A 22,663-nucleotide genomic window follows, 5' to 3' on the forward strand; every position below is an offset into this window, starting at 1 on the left:
CGGACGACTGGTTAGAGCGTCAGCCTCACAGTTCTGAGGACCGGGGTTGAATCCCCGGCCCCGCCTGTGTGGAGTTTGCATGTTCTCCCCGTGCCTGTGTGGGTTTTCTCCGGGCACTCCGCTTTCCTCCCACATCCCAAAAACATGCATTAATTGGAGACTCTAAATTGCCCGTAGGTGTGAATGTGACTGCGAATGGTTGTTTGTTTGTATGTATGTGCCTTGCGATTGGCTGGCAACCAGTTCAGGGTGTACCCCGCCTTTTCTTCTCTGTATTCAAAATAATCCAGTGTGATAGTCTTTTCTTTAACTTTATTGCACTTGACGTGCTCCATCACCATTTAGCAGGTATGTGACCTCCGTATATTAGATTTTGTGGTTCCTGAAGGAGGTCTTGTCATTCATACCAAGCCGGGTTGTGTCAGAGACATTCCATATCAACTGGCGCGATAAACAAGCCAGGCAAGAGTAGCCGATCCAAGTTTGCCTCAGCGCTGACAGAAGCGAATTATCGTCGCAATAAGTCATTATAATTCACGACGGGCGAGGTCAACGTCTCTGAACCCCCTCCCTTCATTCTCTCACGTATGTGACACACCATCTGATAAACGCATAATAAAACTGCCTGCACAATCACCATGACTTGACTACCTCGAGCACATACAATTAAGCAATTTTACTCCACTATAAAGAGGCTGGAATTTGATTACATTCACAGAGCGATAAAGAAACCCACAACCAAATGGCTACAATGGTGCTGAAGCCACAGCGGTACATGGGGATATGAAGTGGGACAATGAGGCGTTAAACTAATCACCTTGTTGCTACTGTCAAGGCAATCAAACTGTCTGCTGCTGCACCTCAATATGCATCGTGCCTGCGTGTGCATGTTTCATCTGTTTGCTCCGACATCAAGACAGCTGGCAAAATTCTCTTCCATGCAGGTTTGCTGCCGAGCTGTCATTTCAAGCACAATAAATAGCCTATAAATAACTCTTCAGCAACCGCATACACATCACAAACGACGACGAGACCATTCTAACAGATGTTGCACAGCCAAGCAGGGGTTTGATCAATCCATAATAAACCGCGGAAGCATACTGCTGGAAATAGAAACTTTTTCCAGACGTTGACACTGACTTTACTGGAGGTTGTTCTGTTACAGGACAATGAAGAGTATGACCTCACCATGCAAACCATCGTCTGGGAGGTCTACATCCAGCATGAGGTCATCATCATTCACCTCTTCCGCCCCTGGGCCGTGCAGGGTGTTCAGGATATCCTGGGAATCACAAACGAAAGAAGAAAAAAAACATTACAATTGTATTAGAGGCTCATTACAGATGCATTATCACTGGAAAAAGTGGGGCAGTGTTCCCTTGCATACTCGCAGATTTTTTTTCTTGAACCGAACGAAATTGATCGAAATTTTCCAGTCCAGAAGAAGGTTATTGGGGTCGAGCAAAGGGGCACATCACAAATATGTGGGTGGGGCACAGTACTTTGGGGGCAATTTTTGGTACTTTGGGGTCAATTTTAACTGCCCGAAAACCAATCATTGACGAGGATGGAGGTGCTGATGGAAATTTTCAATTCCTGAAAAAGGATATTGTGTCCAAGCAAAGGGGCGCATCACACACAGAGGGGCACATAGGGTAAAAAGTGGGGTGGCGGGGGGCACTTAGCAGCAGCAGTAAAACAGGATACATTTGCCCAATGAACTCTTACAGACAACAAAGTTTAAAACACATGAACAATAACCTATACATTCTAAAATGGGCACCTCTCAGCACTGGTGCGTCATGGAAATGTTATCAAGCCCCGGTAGCTCACACAGTGATTTTGCACAGAGCCATTTGAATGTAGACAGAGCCAAATATAGCCAAAACATGACTGGCACACACACAAGCAGCAATTTTAAGTGCAGACAGACACTTTTAGATGTGTTATGGAGGCAGAGCGCCACCATATGCATCTAGCCTGCTACTACAGTGTACATTTAACCTATTACCTCAAAAATCATCCTGATATGCTCATGAATAATTATCAAGTTCTATTTCTGTACCAGCAAAACCACACCAATGGTATATGATTACTGTGTTCACTAGGTGGAAAGCAGAGGTAAAAATTAATTAAAAAATGTCCAAAGAAATGTCAAAAGCTCAAGCAAAGCACATAGTAGTAACTGCACTAATCTAGTATGCAAAAATGTCCTTAAGACAAAGTAAATGACTTTTAATCAGGTATGCATGGTTAAGGCAGGTGTGATAAAGAACACAACATATATAATCTCACATTCTTGCAAACTATGTTTTCATTCTGTCAGGGAACACGAACAAAAATGGTGTACAATATCTGGATAGTGTAGCAAAAAGGTGCTTCATTTTCTTCTAAAATGCTTAAAATTGACATATTGTTAGAAAATAACCTGGCGGGTTGTTGAAATAATGACCACGTCTAACAATGCCTCAAATGACGTTTTGATGCACAATCTGTGCTGTCAGTTAGCTTCATCAATGGACTGCCTCCCGCCTGTCAAACTGAATTAAAGACAAAAAATTAATCTAAATTTCCTTATTTCTCTCTCCTTATGATCAAGTTGAATGTTCATATCACAACATCACATGCTTTGAGTACTAAATAGACACGGCTTATTAAACAATTTCTAATCTGGCTTCCAGAAAGCTCTTTACACGTTCCCGAGATCAGGTGCCATGGTACGTGAACACAGAGAAGCAAAGGCTAGAAATGCTATTAAGCACAAGTAGTGGCTGTGACAGCATTCCTCTCAGGGATAACCGCTTTGCTTAATGAGGAAGAATGTGAAGGAATGGCGGCGGCTCTTTAAGCAGACAATAAAATCTGGTATGAGGATTGTGGACCGGAAGGTGGTCGGCTCACTGGAAATTGGGACTTGAGACCGGAGATGTGCCAGTTTGATTGATATCCGTGATCCATTGAGCAAGGCACTGAGCCAGTGTTTTATTATCTTTATGCATGAAAAAAAATGGAAGAGGGAATTTCCCATTGAGGGATATTAAATGACTGTTCTTCCTTTTAGAGGGGAACATCCTGAATGGCAGCATTGCTATTTCTAAAGTCTGTGCTACAAGTCTGCTTGGAAATGGCCCCCAAGTCTTTAAATGCATGCTTCTAAATGAAGAGAGAATTGACAAACCCCAATTCCAATGAAGTTGGGACATTTTGTAAAACGTAAATAAAAGTGATTAAAATGATTTGAAAATCCTTTTCAACCTATATTCAATTGAATAGACTACAAAGACAAAATAGTTAATGTTCCAACTGAGGAATTGAATTGTTTTTGTGCAAATGTTCTCTCTCATTTTGAATTTAATGCCTGCAACATGCTGGGACATGGGCAACAAAACACTGGGAAAGTTGAGGAATACTCAAAAACACCAGTTTGGAACATTCCACAAGTGAACCATTTAATTGGAAACAGGTAAGTGTTACGACTGGGAATAAAAGGACCATCCCTCAAGGCTCAGTTGTTCACAAGCAAGGATGGGGCGAGGTTCACCACTTTCTGAACAACTTCATGAGCAAATAGTCCTACAGTTTAAGAATAATGTTCCTCAACGTACAATTGCAAGGAATTAAGGGATTTAATCATCTACAGTTCATATCATCATCACAATATTTCGAGAATCTGGAGAAATCTCTGCAGGTAAAAGGCCCGTGACCTTTGATCCCTCAGGTGGCACTGCATTAAAAACCGGCATCATTGTGTAAATGATATTGCTACCTGGGCACAGGAACACTTCAGAAAACCACTGTCAGTTAGCAGTTTGTCGCTACATTTAAAAATGCAAGTTAAAATTTTACCATGCAAAGCAAAAGCCATATAACAACACACCCAGAAACGTCACCGGGTTCTCTGGGCCCCAGCTAACCTGAGATGGACTGACACAAAGTGGAAACGTGTGCTGAAACGTCTGATGAGTCCACATTTCAAATTGTTTTTGGAAATCAAGGATGTTGTGTCCTCCGGACCAAAGAGGAAGAGGACCATCCGGATTGTTATCAACGCAAAGTTCAAAAGCCTACATCTGTGATGGTATTGGGGGGGTCTTACTTTTCACTTTTCAAGTACAATTCAGTCGTATTTAACTTATAAGTGTTAACGTTCCAACGGTGTATACTGTTACAGTGAATTACAATAGCAAATACATTTATACTTTTTAGAAATAAAACCTCTGCCTTTTTTTTAATGAACAGCTTATCACTTTACTGTATTTTAATGTTGGTCCTTGTGGTGGTACTTAAAGGCCCTGTAAAGTGAAAATAAAATGTCTTCTAAATTTGACACACCACAGAGAAGTATGCTGCTAACAAGCCTTCCAAATCTGAATGAATTTAAAAAAATAAAAATAAATAAATAAAAAATTGCCAGTATATAAAATGAGGCACCAGAGTGGTGAAAAAGACCTCCTTCCAGCTCTCGGACGCTGTGGGCGTGTCCGCTAAATGTGCTGAAAACACTGCCCACTCGAGCACAGAGCATGCGGACAAAAGTATTTGATTGACAAGTGAAGGGCTCATTCATCTAAAGCACCTTCAACAGACACGCCCTCAGAATCCTGCAGCTCAAGGGTGGGCTTTATTTTTCATGATTTTAGAGCCTTATTTTACATACATGTTTTTATTTTTTTATTCACTGTAATTTGGCAGGGTTGTTAAAAAAAAACTCTTCTCTGTGGTGTGTCAGGCATTTTTGGGTCCCTTTACAGGCACTATAAGGGCTTATCTGTCCACATGCATGTCAAAATCATTACACTAAGGCAGTGGGACTCACTATGCTGTTGAGGTCGTCGTAAAGATCGCATGGATATGTCCTGGGCCCTCCAAGTGGTTCAAGACCTTCTTCGTCCCACATGTAGGTTCCCCCAGAGCTGTTGGAGGGTGACAGCTCTAAAGATGACGCCTGGCAGACATCACCTTCCTCCGGAGACTTCACAAGTGCTCCCCGAGAGTCTTGCATAGGGCTTTCGTCATTGTGGCCTGGATGAGACGTAAAAAAGTCAACAACAAAGTACAACGTGAGGAGAATTTAGGCTGATTTATTTGATACATTTACCTGCCAGATCCCAGTCACTGGTCTCATTGAGAAAGCTATTTATCTTCTTGTTGTCATGAGGGTCCCCATCACTGAACACATCCCCTACACTGTCCAAGTCATCTAGAAATTCTTCGCTGGTGTTCCCTCTCTCCTGGGATGAAGCAGAAGACAAAGACATGTCTTCCTGACCATCCCCGACTGCCTCATATGAGCTTTGCCGAAGTACACCGCTTTCTTCGTTTTCTCCTCCATCAGTAGGACTTTGAACAAAGTTATTGTGACAGTCTGCTTCTTCAACCTTTTCTATGGGTTCAGCAGCTCCACATGGAGGGACAGCTGAAGGTTTGACGACTCCTTTAACCCAGCCTGGAAGTATAGTCTTTTGCTCCTTGTCCTGTGCAGGTTTTGGCTGCCTGATGCCCAAAGATCCACTATTTCCCAATAACTTGTTAAAACCACAAGTGGAGAGCAGCGGCTTTTTCAAAGCACTGGGAGTGGTGGGAGCTGAAGCTGTAGGTAGTGAGGAGGCAGCTTGCGGTGTTCTGCTGTACTGAACACCTCCAGTCCCACCACCAGAAGATCCTGACCCTCCATTTCCAACACGCAGAGTCCCGAATCCTAAACTTAATCGTCCATTGCTAAGCTGAGGGGGTTTGAGGAAACTACTCCGAGGTGGTCGAAGTTGAGTGTTGGCTAAAGGTTTGGCCAGTTCCACAGCCCGGTTAAAGGAGAAGGAACGTATCATAGGCTGACTGTTGGGAGATGGAATCTGCTTGAAATGCGTGAAGCTGTTTGAGCGCACCATCTTGTCCAGTTCCAGGGACTTCAGGCTTTCGTTGGACTGGGAAAGGCGGTCTTGGGAGCTGCTTCTTAGCGAGCCGGAGGATAACTTGGGCCGTACAAGGCGGGAGGACTCTTTGTCACTGTGGTCTGTTTTAGGTGCTCCGTTGAGAGAGCTTTGACCCAGCTTGATGCTGTCTTTGGGAGCCAATTTTAAGGACTGCTTCGGGGTGGCCTTGGGGCTTGAGGCAGCCACCACCAATGCACCCGACCGCCGCATTATAGGCGTCCCTGGGGAGGCACTCTTTCCCTCCTTTGCCAATGAGGGAAGTTGTCTTGACTTGTCCTTGCCTCCTTCTCCAGGGCTGGTAGGAGTGGTAAGGCTGGAGGGAACTGTCCCTTCATCTCTCCTCCATTTCAAGGAAAAAGGAGAGGTTCGAATTGCACCATTTGGACGTGTTCCAGCAGGAGCAGTCTTGGGATCCTGGGTAGATGAACCATTGGACAAGGGTCCAGCACCACCACTCGCAGAGCGCCCACCAAACTTGGGCAGTCTTGAAACCATGGTCAATGCTTTACCTTCCATTAGATGCCGACGGAAACATGAATGAGCGTGGACTCACAACAGCTGGGGATAGACATAAAAAAATACCACACATTAAGGTTTGGATGCAAAACTCTGTCTGGCAATTGCTTCATTTGCTGTTTCCACCTTTAAGTAATCCTTGAAACAAATAAAATCATCCTCAAAAGAGGTGAGGCATGTCTGCAGAGGCATGTCTGCCTCTGAAAGACTGCTTGCCACCGAGAAAACATTAAAAATTCATGTGACTGCTTTCCAAGGTGACTTGAGAGTTTGTCGCAAAGTCCACCCTACATGCTGTCATGGATTTTCACCAAACTAACAGAATGTCTATTACTTCCAACAAGGATGTTCATTTTGTATAAACCATTTGTTCGCAGGACGACACAAAAGCTCCTATAATAGATAAAGGCAAACATCCGAGATGAGTTTTCTAGTTTTTTTGACATTTTCCTTCACTTTCTAATAAATAATGCATTGCTCTTCAAGAAAAATAAAATAAAAAAAAAATTTAATTAAATTATTATTATTATTTATTTATTTATTTATTTATTTTTTTAAATCAGACATGCAGAAGCTTGGTACCCAGGCAGGTGCACAATTTGGCAAGTGTAATTTTATACGTTTGTATCCTCTGCTGAATAGAAGAAACAAACAGGCAACTCTTCATCAGAATCAAAGGGAAACCACTCAACAAATCCTGTAGCTGTTACTGGGTTTTAGGGAACACGGCACCAGCACACGGGGTCAATAACAAAAAGGGCTGACAGACAGAATGCCTGAGGGATGAAAGGGAATCTGGGAAGAAGGCCAGCACTGTTTTAATGAATGTGAATGGTGTAAGCCAATGGTGGGAGAGCTGTAGATATGTGGGTTGATGAACTAGCATGTTAGATCCATCTGGTTGGTTAGTGTGGTTAGAAAGGAAAACAATGGACAGTCACCGATTGCTGCATTCATTGTATCAGTTTCAATGGCGCACCACAGTTGACCAGTAGATGAACTGCAGATTCATGAAATATAATCCATATTTAATTTAGCCATTGCATCCGGGGAGGGGAGGGGATCAGTGTTGGTGTCCTACTCAGAAAAATACTATGTCGTGCTGCCCCACATTCCCATATGAAATCCCACAAACACACGTGTATACAATCAGTCACACTCTGCCACTGGCACAGAACTGTCTGACTGTCCTAATCCGCATCAATAAACATACATGGGCAAATAAACGTAGAGACACACTTTCACCCACACAGGAAATCAGGTCAACATGCCTAGGCAAGGCCACCGCAAAAGCCTCTTTGCCCCCCAGGGACGGACGTGCATCCTTGCGCTGAATGGGTCCAAATTGGAATTTGACCATACAGGCGCTCAAGTTCCATTCACATCACACAGAAGTGCAACCTTAACACATTTGCTGTGATAGGTGTTTATGTGGGTCACCACTGATCACCAGTGAACATTGAGCATCTAAAGGGATGACACACATTCTAAGGTGGGGCAGCAAACTGTGCTGGCCATCTGTTACACCCCTGGCCACCCCCACCTTCTAGAACTACACGAAAGACACTATGATTGATAAGCTTATGATTCAGTCCTGAGAAGGGAATGAAGAAAAGAGGTTGCTCTACCCATCAACTTCACCAACGGGATACTTCATTACATGTACTTGCTACGTTTAACAACATGGCAAAAATGTATGACTCTAAAATCGGGGTCTGAACTACCAGCATCAAAGGATTAAATGCAAGAGTTTTGCTTTTTCTTTGTCTTTTTTTTTTTCAACAATAAAGAATAGCATTTTAAGCAGTGAAACAACTTGCACGTCATCAGTAGTTCTCGAAGTAAATAGTTTTTTTTATGGGTGTAGTGTTGAATTTTTTTGAATCTATTGATACTATTGTGTCATACATCACAGGTTGTGGGGGGGTGGGGGGAAGGGGGTAAACTGTACACTTCGCCTAGCAAATACAAGTAACTTTTGAACCGGCGTGTTTTCGGAAACATTTAGCAGGAGCTGCTAATTAGCCGTCGTCACAGACAGTCTCCGACCTCCTGATCGGCTCAAACAAGTAGGGTTTGACCACAAGTCTACTTTCAGCCGGCTCCTGCTCGTATTCCAAATCGTAGCTCCCTATTCAGAGTAAAATATCGGACGCTAAGGCTTGACAAACATTACATCTCTTCTGGTAGCCCTTGCGGTGGATACAGTAACTACACCTAGGATGTCTAAAAGTCGGGAACATTCGGGAGTGCTCAATAAAAGATTGTGGTACAAGACGCATTATAAAATAACAATGTAAATATGACTTTCAACTGAACGCCATAAAATCCTTGCACTCTAACCTTGAAAGACTGAGTGTTTTTATATCCTAATATTAACAGTGGTTAGCTTGTTTTTACACTTGTCTGGCAGTTGAAAATTTTACCTAACATATTGCCTATAAAGTTAATACTGGGGGGGTCCTCGGTTTACAAGGGAGTTCAGCGTATCTGAAGCTGGCTTCTAACTAAAATTTTGCCTTGCAACAAAAAGCAATAAAAGCAATCAAGAAACATAACAAAAAAAAATAATAATCATCATCATAATTGAGGCACTTATTTCTATTTCCTATTAAAAAAGTGTCCATCACTGACTATGCAGTGAGACTCAAAATATCAAAAATCCACTGAAGAACACTGATAACATTAAAAGCAAACAAGTACAGCTAAATATATCGCATATAAATGACTGAATATAACATTTAAAAAAATTTTTTTTTAAATCAACCCAGCCCAACACAAACTCTAACCTTTCTATGTACACCAAAGTGCAGCTTCATCTCGCTCATATTGACAGTCCCGGCATCTCTTCGGAGTAATAACCTAGACCGGTCATGCGGAAAGGCCGGTGGCTGGGCCGCCGTGCTCTCTATGAAGCGATTAACAGAGTGCCATTAGAGCGGGCTAATAGAATGAGGCAGGGATGAAAGCAACACTGACGCCGGACTAATGTGTATTGAGTGAAAACAACGCCAAGCTGAGCGGGCTCTGATGCTAAGTGATGCTAAGCCAATGGGACACCAAGGATGGCGACGGGAGAGATGACACAGAAGAGGTACAAATGGAGACATAGAGGGTGAGGCACTCGTGAACATAAAACAACAAAAGCTAATACGCAATACTTCCACAACTTCCAAAAAAATAAAATGAAGGCCTTACCCTTAGAAGTTGAATTAACCAGCTAGTTTCCAACATTGTCGAAACTGAAAGTAAGCATCAGAGAGGCAATTGCATCAACAGAGAGAGACGTGTATGTGTGTGCTACTATTCCTTGTCTGGTTGGGGACATAAATGTTTTACTGTAGCATTGGTGGGACCCACCTTATGCTTGGGGACAAAAACAATGTCCCTGCTATATAAATCATTCAATTCCAGATTTAGCTTCAAAGGAAAGCAAGGGAAGGTAGCGGTGATGACGAGGTTGAATGTAAGTTAAAGTAATAACATTTGCTCCGGCGACAGAAACCTGACTGTGTGACAATGAAAAGGAGGAACCAGGCACAATAATCTGGCAAAGCGATGAAAACCACATAAAACTGTCAGTGTACATGCTGCTGTGTGATGCCGTGAGCTCACCAGAGAGAATGAAAAAGCAATGTAGACACTGCCCAGCCCTTCTCAGACAGGAAATTCCCTTTGTAAAAGTTTCAGTATCTGTTTGTTTGGTTCAAACGCTTCCTGTTCACATGATACGCGTCAGTGAGTGTAGAGATATAAAATGTGCATTATTTAGAAATATGGATGGATGGATGTACTTCAATATGTTTCATGTGAGCCTTGCTGTGTAAATAGATTATTTACTACAAAAATACAGTATATACACTTAGGGAAGGGCATAATAATCATCTGTTAAAAAAAATCAACACAGATGTGGTCAAATCTACACTACTGTATTACATTGAATGTGAAAACAGTGTAGAACCATCAAAATGTTCTTATTTTCTTGATGTGGCCAAATGCATTTGACAAAATTACATGCTAATTATTCGACTTGTTTTGTGTAGTACAAGTAACCATGAGCCAGTGTAATTAAATACTGCCCCAAATAAAACATAGTGAAGACAATATGTGCATTTACACTAAAATATCCAAGGAATGGCAAAAACAAAAGATTTTAAGTCCTGCTCTGTTTACGATCCAGCTGGTACGCACCTATTTTTAGACATCACTGTCAAAGAGCTAAACGGCCTCAACAAAGCGTTAATGTTTCAGTGTAAACAAAAAAAGTGGATTTCAGCCCATTTCCTATGGTTGAATATGCCTTAATTTATGTTATTTTATGAAGATTTAATGTATTGTTTGACTTAAAATGACTTCTTGTCATTTAGTGTTTGTTGTCCCTCGTGCGGACCCGTGGTGTACGGTTTATAGCGGCAGCGGGACATTCATCGGAGAATATCGGCGCTTGCGCCTTTTCAGCAGCAGGCTTGCAGCACCACCGTTTCTAAGGACGGCAATGTTGGAAATGTTCGACTGTCGCCTGAAATGTTGGAGCTGGAGGACTGCCTAGGACTGGGCTGATGCTCGGATTAAAAATAATAATAAGTTACTCACCAGTTATTCAGTACTTGAGTAGTTTTTTTTTTCCATTGAGTACAGTACTACTACTCTTACTCAAGTAATTATTATTCAATTATTATTTTTTACTTTTACTTGAATGATATTTTTTAAGTAACAGTACTCGAGTAAATTTTGGACTACTGTACCCACCTCTAATGGTGTCAGTAATGTTGTAGTCAGTAAGCACACAAGCAACTGTCTGCTGTTGCTCTGCTATTTGACCTTGACTTGAGCCCTGCTGATGAGATTAATGTGCATTTAGGAGCCACATTTAATTGTCACATTCTGACCGTCGCGCAAGGATTGAAGAAGCTAAGCTGTTGTAAGCTAATGTCAATCACTGCCAGCATCTTTTATGGGCACCATTTCAAACAGATGGGGGAAGAAGGTTGTTGAAGGAGTTGCTGGCAACTTTGCAAACCCATCAGAGAATCTGCCTTCAGCGAGCTGATCTTTTCCAAGGCTTTTAACATCTGTGGTCTTGCCGAGGAACGAATAAGACGTGAACAGCGAACCTAAGTTTAGCTCTAATGACAGACCACATGGAGAGAGAGCGAGGGGGGCAAGGCGGATCAGAGTAAAAGTCATAGCAACCCACAAGGCTTCGGGTACTTACACAGCACGCAGGCACATAACCTGTAACCGCAGTTTCATTATCCCCCATGACCTCGTCTCAGCTTCCTGTGAGAGCCGTCAATTAGATCACCACATCACCGGAGTGGAAAGTGCAAACCACCACCAAGGCAACCTGGTTTAAGATTAACTAACCACCCTATGGATCTTCTTAGGAGATTGTTGTCCTAGTTCGACTCCTCTGGGATGTATTTGCTTACAACTCACTGGGCAGTCGTCTTTGAGTCCAGAGTTTCTTTTTTGTATTATTAAACTGAATGGGGGTCCCATGAAAGCTTTTCTCAGTAATCCTTCCATGGGGGAATTCATACAATGTAATCTTTTCACAGAACTTCCTCAGAGGGTTTTTGTTTCACCACTGTCTCGCAAATGTGGAAACAAATCCTAGATCTCCACCCTCACGGCAGCGCTCATGATAGTGGTTAGTGTGTCTGCTTTATAGTGAGAAGATCAGGGTTCAAATCTCAGTTGGAACATTTCTGTGGCATTTGCATGTTCTCCCCTCCCACTTGGGATTTCCCCCAGGTAAACCAGTTTCCTCCCACTTTCCAAAAACCTGTGATATTCAGGTTTTCCACTGAAATTGTTTGTAGGTGTGATGGGTGATTGTGCACTGTGGTTGGCTGATAACCAGTCCAGGCTCCTAAACCTAACCAGGATGAATGCTGTGTACAAGTAGGGAATGAGTCGAATGCATTTCCTGAGGAAACTCAGATCCTTTAATGTATCTAGCAAGATGATGGAGATTTTCTACCAGTCTGCTGTAACAAGTGCCATCTACTTTGCTGCTTTCTGCTGGAGGAGCAGCATCAGTGCCAGGGATGCAAAAATAATCAATAAACTAATTGAGAAGCCTATTGACACCATGTTACTGAAGATGGAGACGTTTGAATCAGTGAGGGACCACAGATCACTCAGCAAACTTCTATGCATCAATGCCACAAACTGAAAACAGTATTTTCTAGACACGTCATGGTCCCTTAAAATTGTCATCACTTTTCACCCCCTTAAAGCACTCCTGCCAATTACTTTGTGGTCTTTATGGACTGAGTTACTGGGACCCCTTTATAGCAAATTTTTATTAGTTACTGGGACCCCTTTATAGCAAATTTTTATTAGTTTTAGCAGCTATAAAACTGTCACTCCAGTCTACTGACTGCAAAATTTACTTGCCCACCTTCTCTGCCAACCTCGAGGACACCTGTCTGGTGCCTTCTGGTTTCATTCCCACAAAAAGGCAGGAAGTGACAGGGTGACCGCAGATCAGAACACACAAACTACTCTTTAATAAAATTTAAAAAATAAAAAAAGTACCAGGATCAGCAAGCAAGCAGACACAAAAAGTAAAGACAGGCAAGGTTGTGGGTTGTCGTGCAGTCTGAAGATATTCAGGTGTTAGTTGGGCCAAGGGAGAATCCAATTGTAAAAACACTCCCAGCCAAGGTGAGGCTCCAGAAGCAGAGCTGACAGGTGTCTGCGGAACACAGCAGGGGCCACCCTTATTACAGCACTGTATATCTGCTGACAACTTGATGTCGCGGCACTTTGCACCGTCTGGACTGCAGCGGGTCAAATTTAAACACACAAATTTGACTGACAGCAGCTTAAGACATGGTATAAAAATATGAATAGGTGACGTGTGGCATGAAGTAAAAACCCTGAGTTATATTTGAACTCTTGCCTGTCAGATCTAAATTTACAGCATGAGGGCAACAAAGTGGCATGTGAGTCATCTTTAGTTACTCTTTAACCATGACACATGCTCTCTTCCTACTTACTGATTTCATGGAATTATGAGGCCCGGGGTACAAAGTAAACTAGAAAGAAACACCTATAAATCTGATACAAAAAAATGTGTTTGCACATGCTTTGTTTCTAATATTTTGATGACCTCATAGAGACGCATGAGATGGGCACACCGTTAGAAATAGCTCTCAGTGGGGTGGAATGCAAAGCAGTTTTCATTACCTCTCTAACAGTGTCCAATATTGAAAACAGATAGATAGGTAGAACTAAAAAAATAAAAACAAGAGTAGCACTGAGGAGGAATTTTATAAAAATGTAAAACTAATCAAACGAATATTTTTTAAATATGTTTTATTATTTTTTAAATTCGTATGTTTACTATATTGTGCCTTAATGTTACGCATAATGAGTTTATTTAACAAACTAATGTCAAAAGCTGGTCATGGTACTGTGACAGATTCCATTCATTTCTATTGGGTGACGTCACCAAATCACATCGTACATTACCCATTTAAAAGGCACATAAGCGGGTTTTGTGTCTATGGGAGCTTAAGTAAAACATATATAAAATAAATATGTATAGTAACCAAGTGGTATAGTGGTACTTACTTGGTTTGAAAGCCGGTAAACGGTCCTCTTGTTGTTTGGGATTCGAAGATGCTAGCTGGGTTAGCCCATAGCAACTTGTAACCAAGTTTCATCAAATATTCGATATTTGTAAAATATTATTCCACGTCCATATATGTGTGGAAGACTTGTAGAGATAGTCGAGGAGAGGAAAGTAAAAAGTGCGGAAAGTAAAAAAAAATATATATATATATATTTATATTGGGAAGCAGCAGCCGCGCTCCAGAAGGATGCATCCAGTCAACAATGTCCCGCAGCGCCGTTACTTCTTCCTCCAAAGCCGAAGAGTGCGCGTGATGTTGGGCTTTCGAAGCCGAACGAGGCGCCACTTCCGTGGGACCATAGCGAAGACAAACCGGGTAAAAAATACAAAATAAAAATGTGAAGTGGGGGACGAGCAGCTGGAAGTAAACTACCAGTGTTAACACCCGACTAGAAGCCCACCACTAAGCGACCCCTCCGGACGGTTCCCACTCCCGACATCCTCTCACGGCTGTGGCGGGGCGGAGCGTGTCTGTCACCGGCAACACCCGACAACTTCCATTGAGGAAACCTGTGCGGATGTTGGGAACTTGTTGAGTGGGAAAATATTCAAATCGACACCAATCGACGTTTTTCCCAATTTCGTTTCCAGCAAGGCCTTTACTGCTTGCCGTCGTTATGACGTCACTAGTGGGAATTGCGGAAATGTAGTTTATTTATGTCGTTCTCAAACCTGTGTTAATGCTGACAGTTTCTGAGTTTTAAAGTTTTTGGTTTCTACTTACTTTACACTTATAGTGTAAATTATAAAGCGTATAATTTATGGTATCACGCCCGAATGATTATAGGTGAAACTGCTGTTGTCCATTGGAACCACACGAGGGCGCGCCAAATGGAGTTGAAAAACTGTAATTGTGTATTCCGACCACTAGAGGGAAGCATTTTAATACTTTTCTTTTCAAGGGGCTCCTCACTTTCTTCGTGATAGACAGATAACTGTGAGGAAAGCTCGAATTTCAGACGGTTCCTGAGGCCTAAATCAGGTATTGCATAGATAGATAGATAGATAGATAGATAGATAGATAGATAGATAGATAGATAGATAGATAGAGAGAAAGAGAGAGAGAGAGAGAGAGAGAGAGAGAGAGAGAGAGAGAGAGAGAGAGAGATAGATAAGGTGGTGCCTTCAAGTTCAGTCTGAAATCAGACTCTTCCTCACATTTTCTCATGTTCTGTCTGTATTTATCAAGGGTCTCCAACCTTTTTACACTAAAAGAGTTATTTTGACTAAATAAAAACAATTAAGAGTTACCTTTATTCATCTGGTAAAATAAAAACATGATGAAGTAACTATTTTAAAAACTTAAAATGTGTATTTTGGTGATTCTGTAGAAATTAGCCTTATCTTGCACATCAGGGATGTGTAATGTTTCAGGGAGGATACACCAACAGAGTAATCGTAATGGGGTACAATGGTAGAAAAGGTTCGTACGGTTGCCTCAAAACAAAATGGTTCTGGGTATAAAAGCTGTACCTTGGCCTTTCTGTGTGGAGTTTGCATGTTCAAACACTTAAATTGTCTCCACTGTTTACAACAAAAAAACAAAAAAGTTGTTTAGGTTCTCATGAGAACAGGCTCCCTATGCGAGTACGGGCAGAAGAATAATGTAGCGAGGGCTCTATTTCCTTCCCAATGAAACCTAACACTGACCTCACCAGACGCAAGCAACATGAGTGGACGTTAAAGAGCTACTGTAAATGGCATGTTTTTGTGCCCCCCTTTGTGCTCGTTCATGGGGGAACGCTGGACACTGCTCATATTTGCTCAATAAGCACTAAATTATTCAATAAGCGTAATTTAAGATCCTCCTCTCAGTCCTCTTGAATGATGTAACACAAGAAGCTTGCCGCCCTTGATTATTATTATTTCATATGCAGAAAGAAATTACATTTGTATCATTGCGTCTTCTGCCAAGAATGTTATGTTTTAGTATGCACTACTTCCCATAATATCCTTTAATTGCGTGTAACCTGGCGACAATGTATATACTGTGGTACCTTGTGATACGAGTGACTCAACCTATGGGTTTTTCGAGATAAAATTTGGCAGATTTCAATTTTTTTACTTTGAGAAACGCGCAGTGTATGGTGGCAGTGAAATCAACGCAGCTCACTTCACAACAAGCTGCGGTTTGGAAAGTGAACAAATCTTGGCAAAAGGGGCTTCAAACAGTTTAATGCCACTCCCACTTGAAGTTTTCTGTCCAACTAAACACAAAAGAAAGCTTTGCCTTTAAGTCCGCTAGCCAACACAAAATGAGAAACGCCATAGACGGCCTAATAAATAGCATCTATGTGACTGTGTCGTTTAAACAAAAATGGTGCAGCAACACGCGGTATAACCATACTCACAGACATATAGTCTTCATCTACTGCAAAAAAAAACAACTACTGTCATATTACTGCAGATTACTGAATCAGAGTATTTGTGTGGAACTCTTCTTCATTTGTCTGCATGACTTTTACACTGCTGCTTTGTGGCCAGTTTGTGCACATCAGAAAGAAGAAGCCGCAACAAATCAAGCATGATAGACAAACTGTTTAATTCTTTAATTTCTATTTAATTGTTCTTATTATGTTTTTCTATAGTACAATAGAGAGATATAGAGTGCTATTTTCCTTATTAAAACACATTACAATATTTGTGTTGTCTATTTGGAGGTATATTAAAGAGTGCTATCTTTCCTATTTCAAAAAAAAAAATTTTTTTTAATGTTTTTGGAGGGGTGGAACAGATTTCCATTTATGAACAGTGGTCTCGGAACGAATTCAACTTGTATCTCAAGGCACCATTGTATTTTATCGGTCCAGAACATAAACCTCCCAAAACTCACACAGTCGCGCTCCGTGTAAAGTTAGTTGAAAAAATAAAAAAAATAAAAAAAACATGCTCCATGCCATATGTGCTCGTTATTGCCCACACAACAAGGGTTAATAATGTCACGCTGAATCCAGGCGGCACCTCCCACCATGCTGTCCTCCCTGCATGACATCCATCCATCCATCTGATTTGCCAATCCCTATTTCCTGCATCCCCCTTTCCTCTGATATCACAAACCCTGTGGGAAGACGTTTTAATATCCTTCATATCCAGATTAATGTCCATGTACTAGTACGCTCTTTGTCCTCACTTGTAAGACAATTTAACTCTCTAATAGAACAACTGCACACCGGTAGAATGACTGTCTTACAAGTAAAGTTTTTCCACTACTGGATGACATTTCTGCACACTAGTTGGACAACTTTGGCATATCGTCGGACAACTACAACTTACTACTGAGCAAAACTGAGCACTAGCATTTATCAGATCTCCTTAAAATCCAGTTTCAGGTCCATGTACTACGCTCTTTCTCATCACAAGTAAGATATTTCAGTGCACTAGTAGAATGAAAATCTCTTACTATTCACGTTTTCTCCACTACTTTATGACCTTTCTGTACACTAGTAGGATCCGAGCACTACTACTAGTAGATGTTAACTAGTTTTATAACATCACTAGTAGTACTAGTAGCACACAGTTGTCAAGTCGTGCACAGTTTTGCCCCACTGGCAACTTGTAGTTGTCCTACTAGTATGCCAAAGTTGTCATATTAGTAAGTACAGAGCATACTAGTACATGGAACCTTAAGCTACATACCAAGGATATTGAATAAATGTTCAAATTGAACTACTTGGTCATGCTAGGAGAATGACTGTCTTAATAGTAACTGCCCTCTACTACTGTATGACATTTTTGTACACTAGTAAGACAACTTTGTTATAGTATTAGGACAAATACATGTTACTAGAGAGGCAAAACTACTAGTGAGCACTTTGGTGCTACTAACGGGGTCAAGGAGGCTACTAGTGTATGGCACCAGACTACTAGTTGGGCCTATTAGTGTTACTATTGCAGTACAGTAGTTGACTAGTAAGGTATCATTACTTACTTATGGACCCAAGGAGGCACTAGTAGTGAAAAAAAAAACATTCATTCTAGAACAGTCATTCTACTAGTGTGCTGAATTGTCTTACTAATGAGGACAAAGAGTGTACTAGTACATGGACCATTAACTGGATCTCAAGTGTATCGAATAATTGCTCGAACTGCTTCCCGTACGTCCCCCATCTTCGACCTCCTCTATGTTCCTCTCTTCTGCCTGCATGTTCCACTGATTCTTTCACACTTCCATTCCTAACATAGCGTGCATGTCACCCACCAGCATCATCATCATCATCATCATCATCACACCAGTCTGCAGCGACATGCTTGGTGTCAATGTCAAGCCGTTCCCCATCAATGACAACCTTTATTACCCGGCAGCGCCTATGGCTTAGCGCAAATTGAAGACACACCCTTCACGAGGGTGAACAGCGAGGCGATGGCTTTTGTCTCAATGCACGCCATGTTAGCACAAACTAGTGTACCAATCAAAGGCCTGCTTTAAAGAAGACATATTATGCTTTTTTTTTCCCCATATCAAAATTGAGTGACTGTATACTGCTGGGCCAATGATGAGTCCAGCTTTCGTTTCACAATTTGCTACTTTGAATTTTTTTTTTCTTTCATTACCTATCCTCCTCAACTACTTGCGCTCAGGCCAAATCCCTGTCTAATATAAAAGTAATGTTTTTGCACCATCTTGTGGTATCGTGGTGCCAAGGAACTATGTTGAAGTGAAGGAAGAAGCATAATTTAGAGACAATATAGTGAGAATAAGTGGTACGGAAAATGGATGGATGGATTGCACTGTCTAATATAAAAGTAGTCCTTTGCTGCCATCTTGGGGCATCTACAGGCAATTACAAACCTTTTCGGGAAGACATCAATCACGCACAGATTTTGTCGCAGGAAGTCACACTTTTGGGAAATGATTCCAAATGCACCACTATAGGGATCGCAAGACAATTTTAATCAATTTATTCCTGCACTGAATCATGAGAAGACGTTTTCTGTCGAATGCCATTTGCTCGATGTTGTGGGGCACTGGCCTAAATGCCCTAAATATTTAATTTTGACATTTATTGCGCTGTGTGACGAAAATACAAAAATACAGTACAGTTAACCCCCGCGAATTTTGTCTAATCCTCCCCTCACTTCAACATAGCTCCTTGTCACTAAGACGTCACAAGATAGTGGCAAAGCACTACTTTTATATTAGACTGGGCGATAAGTGAGTGTTTCAGCGAATAATTTAGGTTTAAAAAAAAATGTATGAATATGTAAATTTATGAATTCCAAACCGTGAATATGCAATATGCGGGTGTTACAGACATCCAAACTGAGCGTGCTCTTTCATGTACTGCGTTTGCAGGTAACGTGACCACCACCGCCGTAACATCGTCCACCGGCTGGACGATGTCATAAATGACACCCGTTTATTAAAAATTCAACACGGTGCTTGGTCTTTATTTGCTAGACCGATCCTGACATTTTACAGACTCCATTAAATAAGTCTGATGGTGTCATTAGGGAGAGCATCCCCGGGTTTAATATGACCTCCCGAGGGGGACAACCACGCATTTCCGAGAAAATTGTGTTTAATAATATAGATATTTCACTGTATGAGCTCATGATTGATTTTTAATTATTCATAATAACTAACCAGACACCAGTGCACTGTAAATACAGTCAACTGACAATACATTAGGTACATCAACACAATCGAGTTGAATTCTGCTCATTCAGCTCTTCAACACTATATCTTTGATTTTATCAGAATCAGAATCAGAATCAGAATCAGAATCATAATCATCTTTATTTGCCAAGTATGTCCAAAACACACAAGGAATTTGTCTCCGGTAGTTGGAGCCGCTCTATCACGGCTGTTTGGTGTCTGTGGTGCAATGACGCATTGAAATGGTACAAATAAATGTCTGGACACATCCTCTGACTGAGGATTGTTCAATAAAATCGCTGACATTTCAGCACATCTGCGCCACAAAAGAACTTAATAAGGAACGCTGTAAACAAGTAATTAAAAGAGAGGGGTACATTGATGGCACCTTGTAAAGAACAGTAAAGTATATGAGGGGAGGAAGAGGAGGCAGACAGATAATAAAGATGGCGAATGAGAGGAAACGGAGCGAGGAAAGAGCAGGAGTGAAAAGTATAAAGTGTGTTTGGGAGACATGGGAGGAAATGCACAGTAAATGGGAGTGATGGCGTGAGGGATGAGGGAGGGGGGGGATGAAGAGGAAGGGGGGGCTGGCTGATGAAAGGATGGAAAAGATGCGAAAAAAGGAGAAAGGTTTCGATTCCGCATATAAAAAACTTAAAACACATCTCGGAGCTGCAACGCTCGACCTCCACCAAGGTCAGAAGATTGCATTGCAAGTGCATTAAGCCTTCTGTTCATTGAAGGTGTTTTTATCTACCCGTTTTCTATAACGCTTGCCTCATTAGGGTCATGGGTGTACTGCAGTCTATCTCTGTTGAATTCTTGGACAAAATAGGGTAAACCATGCAGTGGCGGTTTCTGGCATTCACATTATGTGCGGCCGCACGTGGTGGCATTGCCGGGGGGTGGAAACGCACCCTAAAATAAAAGAAAATGCTCCGTAAAATTGAATCATAAACATGAAGATACCAACAAATTAATGTAGTGATGTTCCCTCAAGTCTTTTTTATTTATTTGTGCAATGCAAGATTTGCATTTACTTTCCTTAATTTTAATTATATTTTGATGTTGCCGCAATCGTATGTATTTATAATACAATATACATTTTTTTTTTTAAATTATTAGAACCCTTCTTTGTGTTTTTCATCAGTGTCTTGGTGGGGCGCCAAAGGGGGTCTCACACAGGGTGCCATTAAAGCATTAAAGCCGCCACTGACATCATGGACTAGTTGTCAATCGCAGGGCACATATACACAACATAAATAAATACATTCACAATTGCACCTATGGAACATTTTGGGTCACGGCTGAGCTGGAGTCTATCCCAGTTGAATTCTTGGAAAGAGAAATGGGGTACACCCTGCACTGGTCGCCAGTCGATCGCACGGCACACAGACGAGACAAATATTCACACTCACATCTACATCTGTGGACTGTTCAGAGTCTTCAATGAACTGAACATGCACGTTTTTGGAATGTCAAAATGTCACATCGGAAGGCGGGATTTGAATCCTGAACCTCAGAACTGTGGGAAAGATTTGCTAACCACGAGGCCATCATGCAAAGTTTCACAACTGAATTTATTTTAGCTCTATAGCACACACAACAACATATCTCAACAGAGTGGTATGAGTACAACTTCTTGGTCATGATTGCACATTCACTTTTTGAAAACGTGAAGCAGAATCAAGCACAATAAAAACACTTACATTTTATTTGTTGCTCACACCTACAACTGGTTTTATCATAGCCTGGGGCAAGGGATTCTGCTGCACCACACAGAAATGAAAGGACAGGGATAAAATACCAAATAAATACAAAAATACTATTACAGATTGTTGTTGTTGTTCATATTTATTTAAATGCAATGGTTTCACATAGGTAGCCGGCACGGTGGGCGACTGGTTAGAGCGTCTGCCTCACAGTTCTGAGGTCCGGGGTTCAATCCCCGACCCCGCCTGTGTGGAGTTTGCATGTTCTCCCCGTACGTGCGTGGGTTTTCTCCGGGCACTGCGGTTTCCTCCCACATCCCAAAAACATGCATGGTAGGTTAATTGAAGACTCTAAATTGCCCGTAGGTGTGAATGTGAGTGCGAATGGTTGTTTGTTTATATATGCCCTGCGATTGGCTGGCAACCAGTTCAGGGTGTACCCCGCCTCCTGCCCGATGATGGCTGGGATAGGCTCCAGCACGCCCGCGACCCTTGTGAGGAGAAGCGGCTCAGAAAATGGATGGATGGATGGTTTCACATAGGTTTTCACCAAATTGCTACCACATTCGATGGGGCACTGCTTGACTTGTTCCAAATAAAAAAATCATCACTATTGCTTGTGTTTACCGAAATCTCATGATGCATCTTGTTTTTGATAATATGAAATTATGTATGAGCATTTGGCCTTCAAGTGTACTGTGCCTGAAGCTATATAGGGGGGGGGGGGGGGGGGTGGATTTCAAATTGACTGTATAGTAAATATACTGTGTGTACATCAAATTAGGCCTGAGGAAAAATTGCAATTATTAAATCTGAGTGGAGTGTAGACCGCCGCCAAGGTTGAAAGGTATTTCTGTTTGTCCGGTTACTTACATAAAATGGCTAGACTGTTCCATTTTTTACTCTGGGGCGGTGGGTGAATTACAAGTGAAAGTTTGTGAATTGCCGTCTTTGTATTTGTTTGTATAGCCATATGCTGGCTAGCAGGCTTCTTGCTGGTCTATGGAAAATGACATTTGGAATTGACTGATGAGACTAACCATTTATATTCGGGAGCGGGGGTGAAAAGATGGCGAAAAGGAGGAAGTAAATTTAGTTAGGAAAAGGGGAAAATTCAGACAGGCCATGTTTATTTGTTTGTTAGTTCGTAGGTTACTTTCTAGTTCACAGAAAGTGTTTTACAGCCAATAGCTAAGGATAGGTTACACAGAAAACAAAAACTCTGACCTTTGCTTGAAAGTGGCTCTGGATCTTTACC

General features: G+C 41.6%; 1 protein-coding gene across 10 annotated transcripts in view; it reads right to left on the reverse strand.

Moving 5' to 3' along the window:
- The window catches only part of ccser2a (coiled-coil serine-rich protein 2a), a 52,053-nt gene extending 37,350 nt beyond the window's left edge, over positions 1-14,703 (reverse strand). For 5 of the 10 annotated variants that reach the window (XR_009790735.1, XR_009790734.1, XM_061789597.1 and 2 more), the window contains exons 1-4: positions 14,034-14,703; positions 5,099-6,488; positions 4,817-5,022; positions 1,189-1,282 (exon numbers count right to left, since the gene is read on the reverse strand). Coding sequence is in view for 8 of the 10 variants with exons in the window: in XM_061789597.1 (XP_061645581.1) it covers positions 1,189-1,282; positions 4,817-5,022; positions 5,099-6,446 (1,648 nt within the window). In the remaining 2 variants the exon portion in view is untranslated. Of the gene's footprint in view, positions 1-1,188; positions 1,283-4,816; positions 5,023-5,098; positions 6,489-9,235; positions 9,379-9,644; positions 9,689-10,061; positions 10,095-12,992; positions 13,163-14,033 lie in introns of those variants that run through there. The other 5 variants (XM_061789599.1, XM_061789598.1, XM_061789600.1 and 2 more) reach the window with 5 other exon arrangements.
- Between the last annotated feature and the right edge of the window lie 7,960 nt (positions 14,704-22,663).

This window comes from Phyllopteryx taeniolatus, chromosome 11 (assembly GCF_024500385.1).
Source record: "Phyllopteryx taeniolatus isolate TA_2022b chromosome 11, UOR_Ptae_1.2, whole genome shotgun sequence".
Lineage (NCBI taxonomy): Eukaryota > Metazoa > Chordata > Actinopteri > Syngnathiformes > Syngnathidae > Phyllopteryx > Phyllopteryx taeniolatus.